Source organism: Erinaceus europaeus, chromosome 17 (assembly GCF_950295315.1).
Source record: "Erinaceus europaeus chromosome 17, mEriEur2.1, whole genome shotgun sequence".
Classification (NCBI taxonomy): Eukaryota; Metazoa; Chordata; class Mammalia; order Eulipotyphla; family Erinaceidae; genus Erinaceus; species Erinaceus europaeus.
This window is the reverse complement of record NC_080178.1, coordinates 10,215,275-10,236,194: the sequence shown is the minus strand read 5'-3', so window position 1 is coordinate 10,236,194 and position 20,920 is coordinate 10,215,275. Positions and strand designations below refer to the sequence as shown.

Sequence of the window (20,920 nt, the reverse complement as noted above, 5' to 3'; positions counted from 1 at the left end):
TATTTCGGTCCTTCCTCCATGCTGATGTTGGGAGGTGAGTCTCCTTTCATGTCAGGATACCGAGGTGGTAAACAGCTGAAGGATGTGGTGGGAGATGATCTTTCCACTCCCTTGATTCCCCTCTCTGTCTCGGGGTCTCCCCGGCACTGCCACCCCCCACTTTAGAGGCTCCATCCCACCCTCTGGAAGCCAGAAAAAGGGGCCTGGGGGGGAATGGTCAGAAGGGTTCCAGTGTTGGAGGGAGCAACACTAGGAGCTCTGGGACCCCAAAAGAACCCAGGGGGAGTGCCGGAAGTGGAAGCCACAGATGGGGCGATAGGCAGAGATGGGGTCTGAGGGGCAGGTGTGCCTCTGAGGTGAGGTTTCCAGTAGAAAAGGCTGGTGCTTAGGGGGGCAGCTTGGAATCCCAGAGCCACATCACTGTGTCCTGGACAGCAGGCAGGAGTCGGGGGGGAAGGGGGCTGGTGGGACAATCATGCCTCCTCCCAGTCTTGACCCTCAGTGAGGTTTTATGGAGCTAGAGAGAAGGACTTGCAGGCGTGAGGTCCCGAGCTTGATTCCCCACCCCTGACATCATGGGAATCAGCATGATGTTCTGGTCCTGTCACTAATCCAAAAAAATCAAGTGAAGAGGCCACATGGTGGTATGCCTGGTGGTAGCACACACATTACCATGTGCGTGGCCCCGGGTTCAAGCCTCAGACCTCCCTCCCCCGTAGGAGAGGTAGGAGCTTCACGAGAGATGGAGCAATGCTGCAGGTGTCTCTTTCTCTCTGTCTCTCTCTCCCTCTCTGTCTCTCAGATCTTTAAGAAAATGACCATCAGGGAGGCTGGGTGGTGGCACACCTGGTTGTGTGCACACATTACCCTGTGCAAGGACCCGGGTTCTAGCCTCCAGTCCCCACCCACAGAGGGAGAGCTTTGCGAATGGTGAAGCAGTGCTGCAGGTGTCTCTCTGTCTCTCCATTCTTTCTCAGTTTCTGGCTGCTCTATCCGATAAATAAAAATAATTTTTAAAAAGAAGGAAGGAAGGGAGGGAGGGAGTGGATGGCCATCAGGAATGGTGGAGTTGCTTAGGCACCAGTGATCACGCAGGTGGAAAAATAAACAAATATAAAAATTAAGGAGCAGGTAGTGGCATATCCGGTTGAGTGTACGTGTTACCATATGCAAGGACCACAGTTCGAGCTCCCACTCCCCACTTGCAGGGGGAGACACCTTGTAAGTGGTAAAGTAGGTCTCCAGTTGTCTCTTTCTCTCTTCCTCTCTTAATTTCTCTCTGTTTCTATTAAACAAAAGAAAGGGGATGGGAACTGGCCACTGGGAGCCGTGGCTTCATTGTGCAGACACCAAACCCCAGTAACAATGCTGGGCAATAAAACCTGTTAAAAACTCATTTAATTAGAGTTTTTTCCTGTCAAAAAAGAAAAATAGCCTTTAGCATGAACTATCCCCTCTCAGGAGATCTGGAAGAGAGGCAACCTGGGAACCAGCCACAAATCGCTCTCTACTGCCTCAGTTTCCCCAGCTGTAAGCAGAGGGTTATGCTATTCGACCACGAGGCCGTTGTGAGCACCGGCGAGTCAGAACAGTGCCTGATATCTGGTAAGAACCAGCACTGGGAGGTTGTCATTAATGTCCTTGTCCTCATGACTGGAGCCCTGTGCTGGGAAATTATATCTCCTGTGTGTGGCCACTTTCAAACCCTGTAATCCTCTCCATCCCCCAGATCTGGCCATCAGTTTGGCTCCCCCAGAATCCCCAACCCACTGCGGTGAACTTGCTCGAGCTCAGATCACATCTCTCTGCCTCAGGGACTCTTCGAGCTTCACGGGCCTTATGGGACTATGGCTGACATACACGCTGGGTTGGTGACAGAGACCCTGCGACCCTCTGCAGTGGTCTTACCCACTGACACACAACGCCCCCTCCCCGGCCCCCAGATTTCAGCCAGCATGCATCATGTCCCCACATACACTCGCTGGGGGTGTCCTCCACTCTCGTCCCCAGTTAGCAAACTCCTACGTATCCTTCAATGCCCTATTCATTTGTCACTTACGTCAGACTTTCCCACCAGCAAACTCTGGCAGTGTCGGTGGCTCTTCCCGTAGTGACGTGTAGGAGGCAGAGGTAACAAGCTTGGGCAGTGCACAGGGCAAAACGCCAATGGGGTCAGCGTTTCAGCGTTGCCTTATGAAGTGAGCAGAAGAAGGTGCCTCTTTTTTTTTTTCTTCTTCCTTTTTAATGGGAAGTGGCGGGTGAAAGAAAAGGATTCCCACTTGCTTCTGCTCCTATTGGAGGAGCAATGCTGCTTATTCTGGGGAGGGGGCAGGTGGGTGAGTAGCGAGACTTAGGGCTGGAATCCCAGCCATGAGTTCTATGAACTGTTTCAAAGAAAAAAGCGGGGAGGAGGAGGAGAGGGAAAGTACTCATTGGCTCAGTGTGCTCCCTCCAGGGCTGGGTCACCCAGACGGAGCAACAGGCCTGTGCCGCAGCCCCTTCCTCCCCCCACGTATGACCCCCACCCAGGGCAGTGGGTAAAGCACAGGAGTCTCAGGCATGGGGTCCCGAGTTCGATCCCTGCCATTGCATGTGCTAGATTGATGCTCTGGTTCTTTCTCCTTCTCTCTAATAAATAAAACATTTTAAATAATCCCATCACTGGCAATGATATATAGTTAGCTGTCTCTGCATCTGTTTCCCCAGAGATTCTCAGCTCCCCAAAGGGAGGGTCCCCTTAGCCCACTGATGTCTTCTGTCCCTGAGCCCAGCACCCAGCAGGGGCTTGTCCTGTGGATGGGCAGACAGGCTGGTGACTCCGGGACTCAGACCTGGCTGGGCTCTCTGCCCTGTGCCCAGCAACGCAGCTCCAAACGGCACAGTGACAGGACCAGGCATGCATTGATGTGTCCTGGTTAATACCCGTGGCCAGCAGGCACTAAGGCCCAGCACAGCCCATTGTAAGCTGTGTGCTTTGGGCATTTTACTTAACATCTCTGGGCTGTTTTTCCCTCCTCCAAAGCAGAGTTGATGGGAGAATCACCTGTGTTGAGCTGCCTCCCCAAATGTGCTTCCTGTGTCTTTGTTTCTGCCTATTCCGGGGCCTTGCGATGCACTTTGGACGCACCTCCCCCACCAGCAAGCTAACTCCTTCCTACTTGCCCTGCAGAGCCCAGCTCAGTCATCTCCTCCTCCAGGAAGGCTTCCAGAATCCTCCTCCTCCTGCTTAGTGCCCCTGCTGATGTCAGGTTGCCCTCCTTCAAGTCAAAGCAGGGCTGGAGGGGGCAGGGGAGCAGCATAATGGTTATGCAAACAGACGCTCATGCCTGAGGCTCCCAGGTTCCAGGTTCAATCCCCAACACCACCATAAGCCAGAGCTGAGCAGTGCTCTGGTAAAACAAAACAAAAACCAAAGTGGGACTGGCAGCATCAGCGCAGCTTCTCCCATCCCCACATGGGACAACAAGGACTGTCCCCTTTGGACGTGGAGTTGGGGACCCCACCCTCCCACCCCTGCCCCATGAGGAGCCCTCAGCTCCCATTCCAGGAGGTGGGCTCTGTCCGGAGCACATGGGGTCTCCCTTTGGGACACCAGTCTTCAGTTGCCTTAAGTGACCCCAGCGTCCCCAGGCTGCCCAGGGCCTGGCACATGTCCCACTTGCCCCATTTCTCTGGGATAGGTCAATGGGACAGCAGTCTGGGGGAGGAGTGAGGGGGATTTCAGATGGAATCCCCCCTCCCCCTCCCTGTCTTGAGTTCCAGAGGCAGACAAGGTGTGGGGTGGGGAGGGGCTGAACTGTGTGCCTCCCCCAACTCTGAGTGACCTTAGATCCTCTCCTCTCCCTGGCTCAGGGTCCCGGTACCTGTACACTTCCGACAGACTAGACTGAGAGCCAGAGCTCAGAAAGGCTGCATGACCTACCCCAGGCCACACAGCAGCCAGGACAGAGTGGTGCCTGGATTTGAACTCAGGTTGCCAGGGACCCCTCTGGGTGCCTGCTCCACCCAACCCAGCACTGGGAATCCCCCCCAGAAGGGGTCGTGGGAGGGGGCAAGGGTAACCACATCCTGTGACGGTTGCCCTGGGGAGCTTCTCTCTGCACTCCTGGGGGCATGCAGGTGAACAGAAGATGGAAGATGAAGCAGTTTGGCTTCAGGATCCGCAGCCCAGCCCCGGCCCCAATCCCGGGAGAGTCCATCCCACAGGCTGAGCCTCCAAGATCAGGCAGAGCATAAGGAGGACCCTAAGAATCCCTGATACCAACATGCCCTCCACAGCCTATCCCCAAGCTCTTGGGCACCTGCCATCAGTGCCTCTGCCAGGCATAGTAACTGAGCTTAAGGCTCCAAGTCATCACTCTGTCCTGCAGGTCCAGGGCTGACCTCACTTGACGGTCCCCGGGGGTGGTGTGTGTACGGGGGGGCGGGGGGGGGGAGACCAGGACATCCTGGCATCCTGCCTGCTGGAGCTTCCCCACCCTTATCTCCCGAGCCCTATTCATCGCGCTGGGCCACCGTAGGCTCTCCCTAGGCACATGCACACAAGACTGCACATAAGGGCTGAAGAGACAGCATAATGGATCTGCAAAGGACTTTCATACTTGAGGCTCTGAGGTGCCAAGTTCAATTCCCCAGCATCACCTTAAGCCAGAGCCGAGCAGTGCTTTGCTCTTTCTCTTTGTGCCTCTTTCGCTCTCATAAAATAAAGTAACAAAATATATCAAAAAGACTGGCACGGGGACTCGTGCATGCATGCTTTCACTGACACGTCCACGTGCATGTGTGCGAACACTCTTGCATGCACACAAGTACACACGTTCACTGACACGCATGTACCCATACACCTGTCGGTGCGTGTGCCCACATAATGCACACGCGGCAGCAACCGGGTCGGTGTGAATTCATGGACTCGCCACTCCGTACCTGGGTTTCAGTCAGTTTAATCTCTGGTGACTCTGGACCCCGGAAGTTGGGCTTGAGCCCCCCCCCCACCCCACCCCACCCAGATGCTGTCCAGGCAGGTCACGGCTCCTGGGGCCCATCACACATCTGCAAAGCCTCAGCCCCTAGACAGAATCCCTGCAGCCTGCTCCCACAAGGAATGAGGCCCAATTCCAGTTAGGGTGGTGGGGAGGGGGCTGGCCTGACGCCATCTTGTCCATTACAGGAGATAGGGTTGCGTCCCGGGGGGGGGGGGCTCTGAGGGGCTCCAATAGCAGGGCTGGCCCCCTGGGGTGCAGGGAGAGCAGCCTTCCTGCTGGTACCCCAAAAGCTGGACGCCCTGCCCAAGGGCAGTTACCGAGCCCAGTAAAGCCTGGGTCCGAGCCGTCATGCCTGCCCAACCCTGCCTCCACCCAGCAGCCCCAGTGCCCAGCGGAGGAGGCTGGTCTGAGCCACACCGCCCCCCACCCCCACTGGGGATCCAATGCTCTTTCTCTCTTAGAGGCAGTGGATGGGGGTGGGGAGGGCTGGGCCAGAAGCGGGTGGGGGTCGCCTTCACTATCTGGGTGGGTCTTGGTCCTCAGAGGAGAGCCGGGAGCACAGGGCAGTGCAGGGGCAGCAAGCGGGCAGGTGTCCAGTAGGAGGGGTCCCGATGGCTGTCTAGGTTGCTCCGATGTCATCATAGTCGTCATTGTCAGTAGACGCGGGCTGGGGGCTGGGGGACCCTGAGTGGCCAGAGACTCGGGTTAGTTGGACAGGTTCAGTACCCTGCTGCCTGGGTTGGGGGCACAGAGCTGGGGGGGGCAGTTCTACCCCCACCCTAGCACTAGTCCCAAAGGCAGAACCTTATCTGGGTTCAGCTAAGTGACCACCATCTCCACCAAGGAGACGACTGGCTGCTTCTGTTTAGATGCCTTCCTGGACAGGGAGCTCACTTCCTCTCTGGGCATCCTCTCTGCATCTACCATCTCTCTCTCTCTCCCTCCCTCTCTCTCTCCCTTTCTCTCCCTCTCTCTCTTTCCATCTGCTTTTCCTACCTTCTGTTTTTGTTTGCTAGAAAGAAAACTCTGAGATCAGGGAGGTGGCTCAGTGCCCCATCTGTCTGAGGCCCTTGACCCTCCCCACCCCCAGCACAGTGTGAAAACAAGAGAGACAAAAAACAAGGAGCCTGGAGGTAGCTCACCTGGTAGAGAGCTCACCTAACCATGCCTGAGGCCCTGCAACTGCCCCCAGCACTACATGGGAACATCACCACACCAGAGGAAGCTCCATGGTGTGAATAGAAAGAAGGGATAGAAATCGAAAGAAGAAGAGAATAAAAAGAAGGAAAAAGTCGGTCCCAGAGTGGTGGCACCATGGGTGTATGAGGCCCCAACACCACAGAAAAAAAGGGAGAAGAGGAGGCAGAAGGAGGAGGATGAGGAGGAAGAGAAATGGAAAAAATAATTAAGAGTATCATGAATGGCTAAGTGGCACTCTGGTCTCACTCTCTCATAAAAAAATAAAATCCAGGGGGCCGGGTGGTGGCACACCTGGTTGAGTGCACATGTTACAGTGCACAAGGACCCAGGTTCGAGTCTCCGGTCCCCACCTGCAGGAGGAAATCTTCACAAGTGGTGAAGCAGGGCTGCAGGTGTCTGTCTCCCTTTTTCTCCATCCCACCCTTCCCTCTTGATTTCTGGCTCTCTATCCAATAAATAAATAAAGATAATAAAAAAATAATAAAATAATTATAAAATAAAATCCAGGCCAGGTGGTAGCACACCTAATTGAGCACACGTTACAATGCACAGGGATACAGGTTCAAGCCCCTGGTCCCCAACTACAAGTGAAAAGCTTCATAAGCAGTGAAGTAGGTCTGCAGGTGTCTTTGTCTCTCACTCTATCTCCCCCGTCCTTCTCCAGTTTTCTCTCTCTATCCAATAAATAAGGAAGGAAAAATTTTTTTAAATAAATAAGAACAATTTCTTAAGGCATTCCCGCATCTCCATTCCTTTCCCCATAAGCTGGTATTGCCAGTGGACTCAAAGGTCCCCTCCACTAACCCACGGTCCAGCCCTTCTCTATCTGCCCTCTCAAGCCCCCTGACCACCCTCTGCAGCCCCGGCACCTGGGCATCTGAACTGCTCCTCTGGCGGGGTTAGGGGCAGGGGCGGTGGCTGGACGTTCTGGTACCACTCGCCAGACGAGGTGCTGGAGCTGTTGTCAGCCGAGGGCCCTGCTGGAGAACGACCCAGAGCCCCTGGTCACCAGCTGGTTCCCGGCAGCCAGCACCCCCACAGCCAGATCCGAGCCACCCTCACCACAAGCACAGCCAAGTCCCTCCCTTGCCGCATGAGGAAATGAGGGCTCAGAGAGAGGAGGACACTTCTCTAAAGTCACACAGCAAGTTCAGTCCCAGGCTCAGGGCTCCCAGCTACCTGCAGTCAGGACGTGACGTGAAGACAGGGCACCCATGGAGACCTCTGGGGCCCCACTCACCTGAAAAAGTTGCCTGGGAACCAGCCAGCTCCAAATTGGGGGGCTGCTCCAGGAAAGGGCATCTCTCCATGGGAAACCCCAGGGGAGGCCAGGGCGACTCTTGGCTACGGGGGCTATTGCAATAGTCCTCCCCGGAGGAGGTGCTGGACCCGCTGAAGCTCCCCCGGTGGTGCTGAGGGCCCAGAGAGGGGAAGTCTGCAATGCAGAGTTGGGTGGGGGGGAGATTGGCAGGTGGCTCTGAGAGGCAGCAGAAAGGGAGGAGAAGTGAGAAGAAGCAGGCAGGAGGTCAGAGGCTGTGTAAAGGACTCAGGACCCCAGAAGAGGCCTTTGGGAGGTGGGGGCACCCCCTCACAGCCATCACTACTTCCCTGCCACCCGCCTGCCTCACCCTCCTCCAGGGGGGGCATCTGGAACCGGTTCTGCTGGACCTCCTCCTCTGTTGGGCGGTGCCGCTGGGAATCTGTAAACAGAGGCCACAGTGCCCGGTGGAGGGAAGTTACTGAGGCTGGGGACCTCCCCCCACCCTAAACCCAGAGGGGACTGCAGAGTCCTGGGTTCCCTCCCCAGCAGCTGTGGGCAGGAGCAAGAAAGGACAGATGAGGGAAACCCTTTGAAGGAGGCTCAGGCCCCTTCCAGAACCCAGGAGGAGCAGAGTTTGATGGTGTTATCTTAAACCAGTGTGGACCACACAGGTTGTTCCATCATCCCCGCCCTGCCCACCCCTCAGGGCCTGATCCAGCCGGTGGGGCAGAGCTGGCTAACTGACCTCCAATACCTACCCCACCCCCCACCCGAGATAGGCAGTGCCCTGGCCTTTATCCGGGCATATGGCTGCTAGCCTTCCTCTCCCTGGGTCTCCCCTCAGCTTCCTGCCTTACACAGGGAGCCTGGCTCAATCAAGAGGATCAGGGTGGAACCCTAAGAGTCCAGGACAAAGGAGGCCTCCCTGCCAGCTTTGGGGTCAGTGTCACCTACAGTTCACTGTAGGACAGGTCCCCAGCTGTCACCCTGATTTATACAGGAGGTGGGGGGGGGGGTGGTCAGGAAGCTTGGACAAGTGACCCTCCTCCATTAGGGTGGGGTGTTCTGCTCCAGTCTCTTTCAACATTTCTCCCCCATCACCACAGGCAGGCAGAGAGCAGAGCTGGGTAGCTGGGGAGGCTGGGGTGGGGGGTAGAGGTCATGAGGGGTGAGGGTGGCATAGAGCGGGTAAAGACGTGCAGGAGCCAGCCAAGCCAGGTCTTGTACCTGGGTCCCCCCATGTCTTAAAGACCCATCCACTGAAGTGGATGCCCAGGGGTCCAGGCCAGAGAGATATGGGGGGAGGGGAGGGAAAGGGGAGGCTACAGGGCCTGTGTTGAGCACTTGAGACGCTTCTGCTTCCATGTGGGACTGTTCCCAGACGACAGTAATGAAAGACTCCAGCCTGGGCCTGCAGGTATATCCACTCAAGGTTCCCCCAAGGGGGACCCTGCCCCTGCCCCCCCAGCCACCTAGGGGTGGCAGGCACCCCGGGTGCTCGGCCAGGCACTCACTGTAGAAGGTGCTCAGAGCCATGGGCGGCTGGGCACTGAAGTCATAGTGCTCATAGTCGGAGTCGGAGCTGGAGGCCGGGTCCTCAGGGGGCGGGGCCTGGGCTTGGAAGGACAGCTTGGGAACTAGGGAGAGAGAGAACAGGGTGGGGGGGCCTGGCCAGCCATGCGGGTGGGGCAGAGAGGCACAGACAGAGCTGGTGGCACTTAGTGATAGGGACAGGGGATGACAGCTGTAGGGCGAGAGAGCCAGGGAGGCTGGCAGGTGCCAAGTCACCCAGCTTGCATTTGCCAAGCTCCTACCCCCATGCCCCCACCGCACACACCTGCTTCCTAATTTCTATTTTCTCACCAGAGCACCATTCAGCTATGGCTTATGGTGGTATTGGGAACTGAACCTGGGACCTCAGAGCCTCAGATAGGAAAAGGCCTTTGCATAACTACTGTGTTGTCTCGCCAGAACCTTCTAGTTGTCTCAGAATAGTTGTCACATGCCAGGCCCTCAGCTGGCGTGAATGAGTCTGAGCTCACTTCGTTCTCACCACAGTTCCGTGAGCTGGCTGCACTCTTCTCCCCTTTTCTGTTCATTTAAAAAATATGTTTTACAGGGAGTCGGGCTGTAGCGCAGCGGGTTAAGCGCAGGTGGCGCTAAGCACAAGGACCCGCATAAGGATCCTGGTTCAATCCCTGGCTCCCCACCTGCAGGGGTATCGATCGCTTCACAAGCGGTGAAACAGGTCTGCAGGTGTCTATCTTTCTCTCCCCCTCTCTGTCTTCCCCTCCCCTCTCCATTTCTCTCTGTCCTATCCAACAACAATGACTACAATAATAACTACAACAATAAAACAACAAGGGCAACAAAAGGGAATAAATAAATAAAAATAAAAATAATATAAAAAATATGTTTTACTGCGAGTCAGGCAGTAGCACAGCGGGTTAAGCGCACGTGGTGCAAAGTGCAAGGACTGGCTCAAGGATCCCGGTTAGAGTCCCTGGCTCCCCACCTGCAAGGAAGTCGCTTTGCAGGCACTGAAGCAGGTCTGCAGGTGTCTATCTTTCTTTCCCCCTTCTGTCTTCCCCTCCTCTCTCCATTTCTCTCTGTCCTATCCAACAATGACAACATCAATACAACAACAACAACAATAATAACTACAATAATAAAAAACAATAATAAGGGCAATAAAAGGGAATAAATAAATATAAAAAATTTAAGATAAAATAAATAGATAATGCATTATTCCCAAAAGGAAAAATAGATGTTACACTAACATTGGCATTGGAAAAAAATATGTAAAACCTTTCTCATAAAGATGGCATGATGGGACCAGGCAGTGGTGCATGTTTCTATGCACAAGGACTTGGGTTCAGGCCCCCCAGCCCCCACTTGCAAGAGGAAAGGTTTGTGAGCAGTGAAGCAGGGCTGCAGGTGTCTCTCTTTCTCTCTCCCTCACTATCTTCCTCGTCCCTCTCAATTTCTCTGTCTCTATCCAATTATAAATAAAGATGAGATGCTACATAACACCTGTGAGGCAGAACGATCAGAACTAAGCTCCTCTAGGGCCCTTTCAAGAGGCACAAACTCATGTCTCATAAAAGATGGAGGACTGACCCAGTTCCTTTTCCTCCCAGAAAATTTGCAGTAAAATTGGTTCCAGAAAAATCTCACTGGCTATGCAGGGAGGCTGGCTAAGGAGCCCTCAGAAAGACACCACGATCTCACACACCAACTCGCCAATTAGCAGAACTGGGGGCCACAGTACCCCTGGTCTGGCAGTCCAGAACTCAAAACCCTAGAGCCCTAGGAAGCACTGGAAGGTGATGGTCAAGGTCAAAGTCAAGGTCAAGGCTGAGATGAAGATCTGAAAGGCTCAAGGACCTGTGGCCACGAGAGGGCTAGCCTAGTCTCCCCAGCTGGGGCTCTGCTTTGACCCAAGCGGTACTGACCCACCAGGAAGTGTGTCCTTCCTGTCCCCCCACTCTGGCACGGAGATGGGGAGAAGCCTACCTTCTTTGGGGATGATGGTGGGGGCGTCCTGATAGCTGTTGATGCCTGCTGGGGGTGGGGCAGGCAGGTGCTGGTGGTTGACCGTAACAGGAAGGGCTGAGGGAGGGTGGCAGAGATGCCAAATGTCAGTTTGTCCAGTCCGTGTCTGTTTCTGTCCTCCCCAAGACTGCCCCCCCACAGCGCACGCATGTGCGTATATACACACACACACACACACACACACACATTCTATCTTCCTGAGGGACCCACAGTGGAGACCCCAAGATGGCTGGACATGCTGGGAAATTGTTCCCAAATGAATGTCCCCCCGCTCCAAGGGCCATTGTGGGGTTCCCAGGCTCTGGTCTCCCTGGATGCCTGTCCCTTAGGCTTGCTTCTCCACACCCCTCCCCCAATCCCTGGGCCAACTCCCAGAACCCCACACCCACCGTATTTCCCTCTAATCTTCCAGAGGATGACAGCTATGGCGGTGAGGGAGGCAAGAAGGAGAGTTCCCAGGACGATGCAAAGAATAAGGAGCCTCAGTTCCTGAGAGTCCAGGCCCTCCTCCAGGTTCTCAGTCACAGAAGGTTCTGAAAGCAAGAATGCCCAGATCAGGGAGAAAAGGGGAATGATACAGATGTCCACTTGTCCTTCCTCTGGCCTCTCTACAGCTGATCTGCTTCCCATCTTGCCCCCAGATTTGTCCTTCTTCTTCTTTTTTATTTTTTTTTTGGGGGGGGCACAGGGCTTACATAGCAGTGACAGCACCAAGCTCTGGTTGTCAATCCAGAAGCTAGCACAGACCTGGAGGGGGTCTGCCTGGTGGAGACAGGGGTGTGGAGGATAAGGGTCAGGGGCACAGTGATAGCTGAGTCTGTCTTTCTGAGGTGGCTGGCCCTGTGCAGCCCACCTCCCCCCCTCACCTTGGGCAGAGGAGCATCCTTCCCACTCAGCTTCACTCCCCCAGGGCAGGATTGAGACCCATCACTCCCCAGCCTTCACAGCCCCGGTGCAGCTTCCTGCCCTCCTCTCCTGCAGCTCCACCTCTGCTTAACAGAACAGGAACTTGGAGGATAGAAGCAAGTGGGCAGGGTGGGGGGCCTGGATTGAATAGCAGGAAGCAAGTGTGTTGGGGGTGGCAAGGGGAGCTGGGCTGAGAGGCCAAGGGGTGGGCAGTGCAGGTGCACCCCAAGGGACAGTGGTCCCTGTTGAGGCTGAGGGTCAGAGTGTGGTTCACAGAAGCCATGTCTCATTCTGTTCTTCTAAGGATATACGTCACCCCTTGACGTCAGGACAGAGGGAGTAGGGTGCTTTGGATTACCTTACAGCCTGTGCCTGTCCCCATTATTTTATTCTTTCTCCATGTCCTTAATCCAAGCCAGACTCTCTAACAGGTCTTATGGTCCAAGAAAGGTGTGAGAAGGAGTCACTGGGCAGGGGAGGTTGAAGAGCCCCCAAATCAGAGTGGCCTCCTGGGTGTCTGGGGCCGCCAGAGGGCCCGGTGCCCACACTCAGCACCCCTCAGAGCTGCTAGAACCCGAGCAGTGCTGCCTGCCCACTGAGAGCATTCTGAGGGCCCCTGGACAGACAGTGTCCCCTCACAAAGTCAGCCCTTCCTCTTCCTCCTTCCACCATTTGATGTTTTCCCTAAAGAGCCTTTCATATTATTTAAAATATATATATATCCCCCTCCTATGGATTTCATCCTCTTTGATGTTATCATTAATGAAAATTCTGAGTTCTCGTTTTGGATTGCTCATTGCTATTGTATAGAAGCATGACTGCTTTTGCTTTCTTCTGTTTTTGCCTCAAATTTTTATAGCGATCTTGGAAAAAATAATAATTCACTGGAGAGAAGTATGGTGATTGTTATCCCCTGGGTTATACTCAGGTGGAGAATCACAGAAGGTGGTACAGCTGGTGTCTGAACCCCTGGACACAGGTTCAAAGCCAGCTGGATCTTGAGCAGCTGGTGGGTGGCTGGATCCAGCATGGACCTGAGGCTCTGTGGCAGGATGTCATGTAAACACCCCTCCCAAGTCCCGAGTGACTCACTCCTGGAAGGATTAGAATGAGGCCTCCCCCATGAAGCTGGGGTGGGGGGAGACAAAAGACTTGAGGAATAAGGTAATAAGGACTAAGGAAAAAATAGACAAGATATTTAATGCTTTAGAGCATACAAAACCCTTTACTAGGGAAAAAAAAAAAAGGAAGCTTAGTTAGGGCATAAAAAATACAGAGAAAATGTATTTGGATACAGATAATAATGTATGGTGGTCCAGGAGGTGGCACAGTGAATAAAGATTAGACTCTCAAGCATGAGGTCCTGAGTTCAATCCCCAACAGCACATGTACAGAGTAATGCCTGGTACTTTCTCTCTCTTCTAGCTTTCTCATGAATAAATAAAATCTTTTTGGGAGTCAGGCGGTGGCACAGCGGGTTAAGCGCACGTGGCGCAAAGCGCAAGGACCTGAATAAGGATCCCGGTTCGAGCCCCCGGGCTCCCCACCTGCAGGGGAGTCGCTTCACAGGCAGTGAAGCAGGTCTGCAGGTGTCTATCTTTCTCTCCTCCCCCTCTCTCTTCCCCTCCTCTCTCCATTTCTCTCTGTCCTATCCAACAAAGATGACATCTATAACAACAATAATAATAACTACAACAACAACAAAAAGACAACAAGGGCAACAAAAAGGAAAATAAATTTTAAAAACATTAACAAAAAAATCTTTTTTTACAAATAAGATAATAATGCATGGAAAATAAGATAAGGTGTCACAGAAAATAAACAGTTTGACTTCTCATTGAAAAAAAAAGCTAGACAACAAAGAATCACAAACCCAGGGTTAAAAATACTCTGATGTCAAAATACACTTTATAAAACAATGTGGCTGGGGGGTCAGGAAAAAACACTAAAACAGGACAATTAGAGCAAAGAGGTTATAGGAGATAGTGAGGGGAAAAAAGACAGAGAGACCAAGCGATGGAGCACCTGGTTAAGCGCTCACACTACAGTGCACAAGACCCTGGGTTCAAGCCCCTGGTCTCCACCTGCAAGGGAGAGCTTCACGAGTGGTGAAGTAGGGCTGCAGATGTCTCTCTCCTTCTCCATCTCCCCCTCCCCCTCTCAGTTTCTCTATGTCTCTATCCAATAATTAATTAACTAAATCTTAAAAAGAAAGAAAGACTATATACTACAGACTAAAGAAAGACTATATACTAAAAGAAGGAAAGAGAGAAGGGGGAGAGGAGGACTGCGTCACACAGAGCCGGTGCCTGGATCATTACCTGCACACTGGCTGTCACCTGAGTCCCCCACACCTGCTGCTGTCACTGGAGCTCACAACAGCGCAGAGGGCGGGGCACAAGCCCTCAGCTGCCTCCTCTGGGAAGCCCAATGACACTCACTCACCCACTGTGACCGCCGAAAGCGTTGCGGGGACATCAGACGTAGAGAGATTGAGCAGCCTCCGGGACTCTGTCAGGAAACACCACCCAGTCACGGTGACACAGCTGAGTACCTACTGTGTGCCAGCTCTTATGGTAGGCACCGACCAGGACAGACCAGAGACCTGGAGCCTGGGCTGTGGTTCTATTGGGGGGTCGAGGAGTGGGAAGAGGGAGACACGTTAAAGACCCCCCACCCCCAGCCCACCCACCCCCCCACCACAACTAAGAGCTCACTGATTAGAGGCTGGGAGAAGGGGAGTGTCTCTGATTAGAATAGGGAACTAGGGAGTCAGGCGGTGGCTCAAAGCACAAGGACCGGCATAAGGATCACGGTTTGAACCGCTGGCTCCCCACCTACAGGGGAGTCGCTTCACAGGCGGTGAAGCAGGTCTGCAGGTGTCTATCTTTCTCTCCCCCGGTCTTCCCCTCCTCTCTCCATTTCTCTCTATCCTATCCAACAACAACGACAGAAATAATAACTACAACAATAAAACAACAAGGGAATAAATAAATAAATATTTTTTAGAAAAGAATAGGGAACTAATAAAAGATTTCTCCCTCCTTCTGTATATTTCGCAATGTTCTTTTTCTTTCTATTTTTCTTCCTTTGACAGGACAGAGAGAAATTGAGAGTGAAGAAGGAGATACAGAGGGAGAGAGAAAGAAAGACCCCTGCAGCCCTGTCCCACTGCTCATGAAGCTTTCTCCCTGCAGGTGGGGATCAGGGGGCTGAACCTGGGTCCTTATGCATGGCAACACGTGCATTCTACAGGGTGTGCTACTGCCTGGTCGCCTTCTCCTATAGATCCTGTTACTGACCACAGAGTCCTCTCCTCTTCAGCCTTGCACTTGACCTTCACATGCATCCCTGGGGATGACATGCTCCCCTGTGACAGGTGGTGGTGGAGCTGACAAGGGTCCTACGTGGGATAATCTGCTTTCCTAGCTACTGCATGTGGCGTGTCCAGTATCTGAATCTTGTTACTGAAGCCCCTGATGGCCAGAGATGAGGGTTGGGGGTTGGAAGGGGCTCCTCCAAGCCTCCCAGCTGGCAAACACAGGGCCAGAATTCACAGCCAGCTGTGTGGAATCCACGGAAAGGCCAACACCCAACTTCTAATATCGTCGCCTTTCCACATCCTGCCACCAGGCTTATAGCACCCATCATTATGACTGGCAGAATGCCGAAAAATTATGTGTGCAACATTTTGGTCCTTTAGAGTACACAAAATAATAATGGTGGAGACTTATTGGTCGATACTAGCTTAGATTGGGTGAAATACAGTGGAACCCCACTTCTCAGAGGGGACTTGAAGTCTGGTGGCAATAAGACCCACAGTGCCCAGCACTGCCTGGGTGTGTTCAGAACTCCAGCTGTTGTCCCATTACGATCAGTGTCTTAGTATTATTTTTACTATGATGGTCAGTCCTGGGGGTGAGAAAGTAGCTTCATTGCCTGAGCTAATTGCTAGGAGGCAAGTTGTGCTTAGCACGTGAAAATTCCTTACTAAATGACAAGTTTATGATTCAACTTGGGCTGAGGAGATAGTATAATGTTTACACAAAACAACCTTCGTGCCTGAAGTTCTGTGGGCCCAGGTTCAATCCCCAGCACTACCATAAGCCAGAGCTGAGCAGCACTCTGGGGTCTCTTTCTCTCTTATTTAAAAGTAACTAAGGGGCTGGGCAGTGGTGCACCCAGTTAAGCACACATAATACTATGCAGAAAGACCTGTGTAAAGACCCGGATTTGAACCCCTGCTACCCACCTGCAGGTGTGACAGTTCACGAGTGGTAAAGCAGGTCTATAGGTGTCTTTCTCTCCCTCTCTATCTACCTCTCCCCTCTCAATTTCTCTCTCTGTTCTATTGAATAAAATAGAAGGAAAAGAAAAAAGGAAAAACGTGGCTTCCAGGAACAGTGGATTCGTAGTGCCAGCACTGAGCCCTCCCTAGCAATAACCCTGTAGGCAAAAAAAAAAAAAGCAATAAAATATTTTTTAAATCAAACTTTTGATTTATAAAAAAAAAAATAAACACTAATTTGAAAGGACAAATGCACCCCTATGTTCATAGCTGCATCATTCACAGTAGCCAAAGAGTGGAAGCAGCCTGAATGCCCAGTGGTGGATGGCTAGCTAAAGAAGTTATAGGATATGTACTCCGTGGAATACTACTATGCAATCAAAAAGATGATACTGTTTCTTTGGGGACAAAATGGATGGAACTGGAAGTGATTATGCTTAGCAAAATAAGAGATGAGAAGATGAACGACAACTACCAGCTGGTTTCACTTTCGTGTGAAATCAAGAGAATTGATACAGATTTAAAAAAAAAAAAAAAGAAACAAGCAAACTCTTTCTAAGACTTTGTGAGAACTATGGTGGTTATCTTTGGGAGGTGGTGAGTGTGGTGTGGGACACCAGTCTTACAATAGCATAGCCCACTACTAATCACAAATTAAGAATGGGGGTTTGGAGAATACCCTGCTTCTTGGCTGGGGAGACAGCATAACGGTTATGCAGACCCTCATCACCTGATTCTCTGAGGTCCCAGATCCAATCCTCTGCACCATCATAAACCAGAGCTGAGTAGAGCTCTCATAAATAAAATTAAGATAAAGATAAAATAAATTTTAAAAGAAATGAGCTGGGGCCAGGTGGTGGCACACATGGTCAAGCACACTGCAGTGCACAGTGACCCAGGTTCAAGCCCCTGGTCTCCACCTGCAAGGGGAAAGCTTCATGAGTGGTGAAGTAGGGCTGCAGCTGTCTCGGTCTCTCTCCCTCCCTATCTTCCCCCCTCCTCTCAATTTCTATCTCTATCCAATAATAGATAAATAAGATTTTTTTAAAATTAAAAAGAAAAAAAAGAAAAACAGGCTGGGTGGTAGCACACATGTTACCACTCGTACATGTGCAAGGACCCAGGTTCAAGCCCCCATGCCCCACCTGCAGGGGGGAAGCTTTATGAGCAGTGAAGCAGGTACTACAGGTATCTGTCTCTCTCCCTCTGCCCCTCTCAATTTCTCTCTGTCCTATAATAAAATAAAATAAATATCTAAAAAACAAAAATCAAAACGAAGGAATGCCCTGCTTAGTGAATGAACAATGGCAAGAGATAAAGGCATTGGCTTCTCTGGGGCCACCAAGTGCCACTCCTGATCCAAGGTCAAGATGGGGTAAGGGGAGTTCTTGGGCTTTGAGCTCAGGTCTAGTGGGAATCTGGAGGTGATGTGACAGGGGTACAGAGGGGTCCGATACCTGAGCAGACAACCCTGGCTGCCTGAGACTGGCTGCAGAGGTTGGAGTTATTGTAGCGCCAGGAGCAGTTGGAGAGCGTAGGCTCCTCACCCCTGCAGGAGTAGTACATCCTTCCCGGCAGGGAGTGGGGCAGCCCCTTGGGCACCAGCACCGCCGACCCGCAGCCCAAGGCCCGGCACAGCACCCCAGCCTCCGGTGAGTACCACTCGCTGTCACACACGGTGTTCCAGACCCCGCGGAAGTGGACCTCCGCCTGCCCCTCGCAGGCATCCACGCCTCCCGTCAGGCGCCAGGACTGGTGCTCTGCGTGGGGATGGGGTAGGGCAGAGTCAGGGCCGGTCTAATGGCCAACCCCCCCACACACACACACCAGTCCAGACCCAAGCACCCTATTGGTCCCCTAATCCTGCGTGCTGTCTTTTCCATCTGTCCATTCACATGGGCCACCCTGCTAGGTCACCCGCCTGACATCCTACCTACTCAAAGTATGGCCCGTGGACCAGAAACCTCACACTTCCTAGAATCTTGTAGACCCTTGGGGCCTGTGAGGAGGCTCAGTGACAAAGCACATGCACACATGTGGGAGACTTGGGCTTCGATTCCTAGCACTGCATGCAAAGAAGGAAGAGGAAGGGGAGGAGAGGGGGGAAGGCAAAAGAAAAGAAAACACATAATCTCAGAAACTGTATTTAACAAGGGATCTCCTCCCTCCTTCCTTCTCTGTTTAGTTTATTTTTACCAAAGCACTGCTGAGCCAGATCTGGCTTGTGGTGGTGTGTGAGATTGAACCTGAGACTTTCAGAGCCTCAGGCTCTGAAAATGAATGCCTCTGCATAACCACTGTGCTATCTTCCCCGCCCCCTTCCTTTTATAAAGTCAGAAATTGAGAAGGGAAGGGGAATGAGGGAGGGAGAGAGAAAGAGAGACACCTGCAGCCCTGCTCCACTGCTCCCTGCTTGTGAAGCTTCCCCCCTGCAGGTGGTAACTGGAAGCTTGAAGCTGGGTCCTCTTGTATGATCTCTACCAGGTGTGTCACTGCCGGACACCAAGTGTCATCCTCCCTTCTCCCCTGAAATTTCTTTGCACACTAGAGAGAAAGACTGGCTAGACTAGGGTTCCCCAGCCTCCTAGGACAGCGGGACTCTTCCTCTCTTTGCTGCTCTTCTTCTTCTAGCGTTTGCCCTTCTTCCGTAGCCAGTCAACAGCGTCAGGTTGAGCCCGATGTAAAGTTTCGAGACCTGCTCTGAACTATGGGAAAACCAGTCTCTGGTGTCAGCTGTGTCACTCTCCTCCGTGGCCTCTGGACTCCATCAACTTCCATTTCTTCAACCCCCGTCTCCCCTCCTCCTTGGCCTGGGTTCCCTTTGCCCTGGGGGGCTGGGAGGATCCAGGAGACTTCCCCACCCGGTGCCCAGAAAGTCCAGCAGGGTCCCCCCCCAGTCCACTGACCTGAGCACACCACACCCGCGTCCTCCTTGTGGCCACAGTAGCCGCCGCCCAGCAGCCCCGGACAGTCCCACAGGTAGGCTTCAGCCCCGGAGCAGTTCACCTGGTCCCGGTGGATGGGACCCTGGCCGGAAGGGTAGTGAAGGCCGGGCAGTGCCTGGATGGCCCAGCCGCAGCCCAGCTGCCTGCACACCACGTGGGCGTCGGCCAGGTCCCACGTGTCGTCGCACAGGGAGCCCCACTGGCCCCGCTCTAGCAAGTCCACGCGGCCCGCGCAGGGGCCGCCGCCCACCAGCCTCAGCGCGCGGTTCTCTATGGCAAAAAGGGCAGGGTTGTGGTTGGTGGGGTAGGAGTTTGTGGGTGGAGGAAAGGACGTGAGGAAGGGACTAGTGGGCAGGGCTGGGGGCCCAGAGAGAGGCTGGGGGCTGTTATGGGCAGGATTGGGGACTGGGAGGTCAGAAGTGGACCTGCTGGACAGGACTGGAAATTGGACAGGGTTGGGCACGTTGTGGGCGGGGTTGGTTGGTTGGCCAGTGGACTGGGCTAGAAAAATCTAGTGGTAGGGCTGGGGCAACAGGAGCTGCAGGCTAGTGGGCGGGGCTGGGTACGTTGTGGGCGTGGCTATAAACTTGGTGGGTGAGGCTATAAACTTAGTGGGCGGGGCGGGGCAACAGGAGGAGCTGCAGGCAAGTGGGTGGGGCTGGACACTTGTGGGCGGGGCTGAGCGACCCGTGGGCGGGGTTAGTAAAACCTGTTGGGGGGCCTGAGGCAACAGATTGGAGGGTGCAGTCTAGTGGGCAGGGCTGGGTCTTCATGGGCAGGACCTGGGCGCGACAATACCATGGGCTCCTGGGAACCTGGCATATTTTTGTTCCTAGGATTTTGGGATGGAGACTGAGCTTCACAATAAAAGGAGAGATAGGACCAGTACGATAGGACTAGAGATCAGCTAGGACTGGAGACCTAAGAGGACCAAGTTGGGGGGAGGAAGCTGCCATCTGGAAATAAGAGGATACCGCAGAGTGCAGACTGGAGGGCATGGGGGGCACTTGCATTTGCATTCGGGAGGACGTTTGCAATGTGGGGAGGGCTTTGAGCCCATGGTCAGAACTGGGGCCAGAAGAGCAGAAAGGAGGCTGTAGGACTTGGGGGGGCGGGCGGGAGGCTCGGACACAAGCCCAGGTGGTGTGGGGTGACGCTCCTACCTGCACAGGTGATCCGGGCTAGCCCTGCGTGACCACTGCACACAAAGTCCTCCACCTGGCAGTGCGACCACTCGGTGGTGTCCCCGCTGCACAGGACCACGGGCGCCAGGGTCCTAGTGGTGTTGGCGGCCCTGCTGGCATTATCCGCGGCAGGAAGCGATGGCACCTCCGGGGTCAGCGAAGGGATTGCACCCACCCCGCCGCAGCCCAGCGCCCTGCACACGGCCTCGGCTGCACTGAAGTTCCAGAAGTCCCCGCACACCGGCTCCCAGGACAAGTGTCGCCAGACCTCCACCGTCCCGCTACAGCGGCTGCTCCCAGCCACCAGGCGGACCCCCAGCTGCTGCCCTGCAAACCCAGGACCCCAGCTGAGGCACCCAGTTCAGACTGGGGGTAGGGGATGGGGGGCTCCCTGGCCTCTACCACTGACCTCCATGGTGACCTTGAACAGCGCCCTCCCCTCAGGGACACCTTTCATTCTGCAAAGTGGAGCCAGGCTGGTCTACACATACCCTATCCCCCTTTGGGGCCTGGCCTCTTGATTTCCTTCAGAAACAGAAGGGGGGGTGTGTGACAGGATGGGCTAAGCTTAGGGTGACAAAAAGACTGGCCCGGTCCCC

The 20,920-nt window shown here is 53.7% G+C and overlaps 1 protein-coding gene across 1 annotated transcript; it reads right to left on the bottom strand.

Annotated features, from left to right (window-relative positions):
* Positions 1–4,933: 4,933 nt before the first annotated feature.
* CD6 (CD6 molecule) lies at positions 4,934–20,679 on the bottom strand (the record flags this gene model as incomplete). Its single annotated transcript, XM_060175746.1, has 11 exons — positions 4,934–5,666; positions 7,052–7,159; positions 7,423–7,659; positions 7,811–7,882; positions 8,958–9,080; positions 10,960–11,055; positions 11,388–11,531; positions 14,350–14,415; positions 17,650–17,952; positions 19,099–19,407; positions 20,301–20,679. Coding segments are annotated over 11 exons (1,902 nt in total), but the record flags the coding sequence as incomplete, so codon positions are not given.
* Positions 20,680–20,920: the final 241 nt, after the last annotated feature.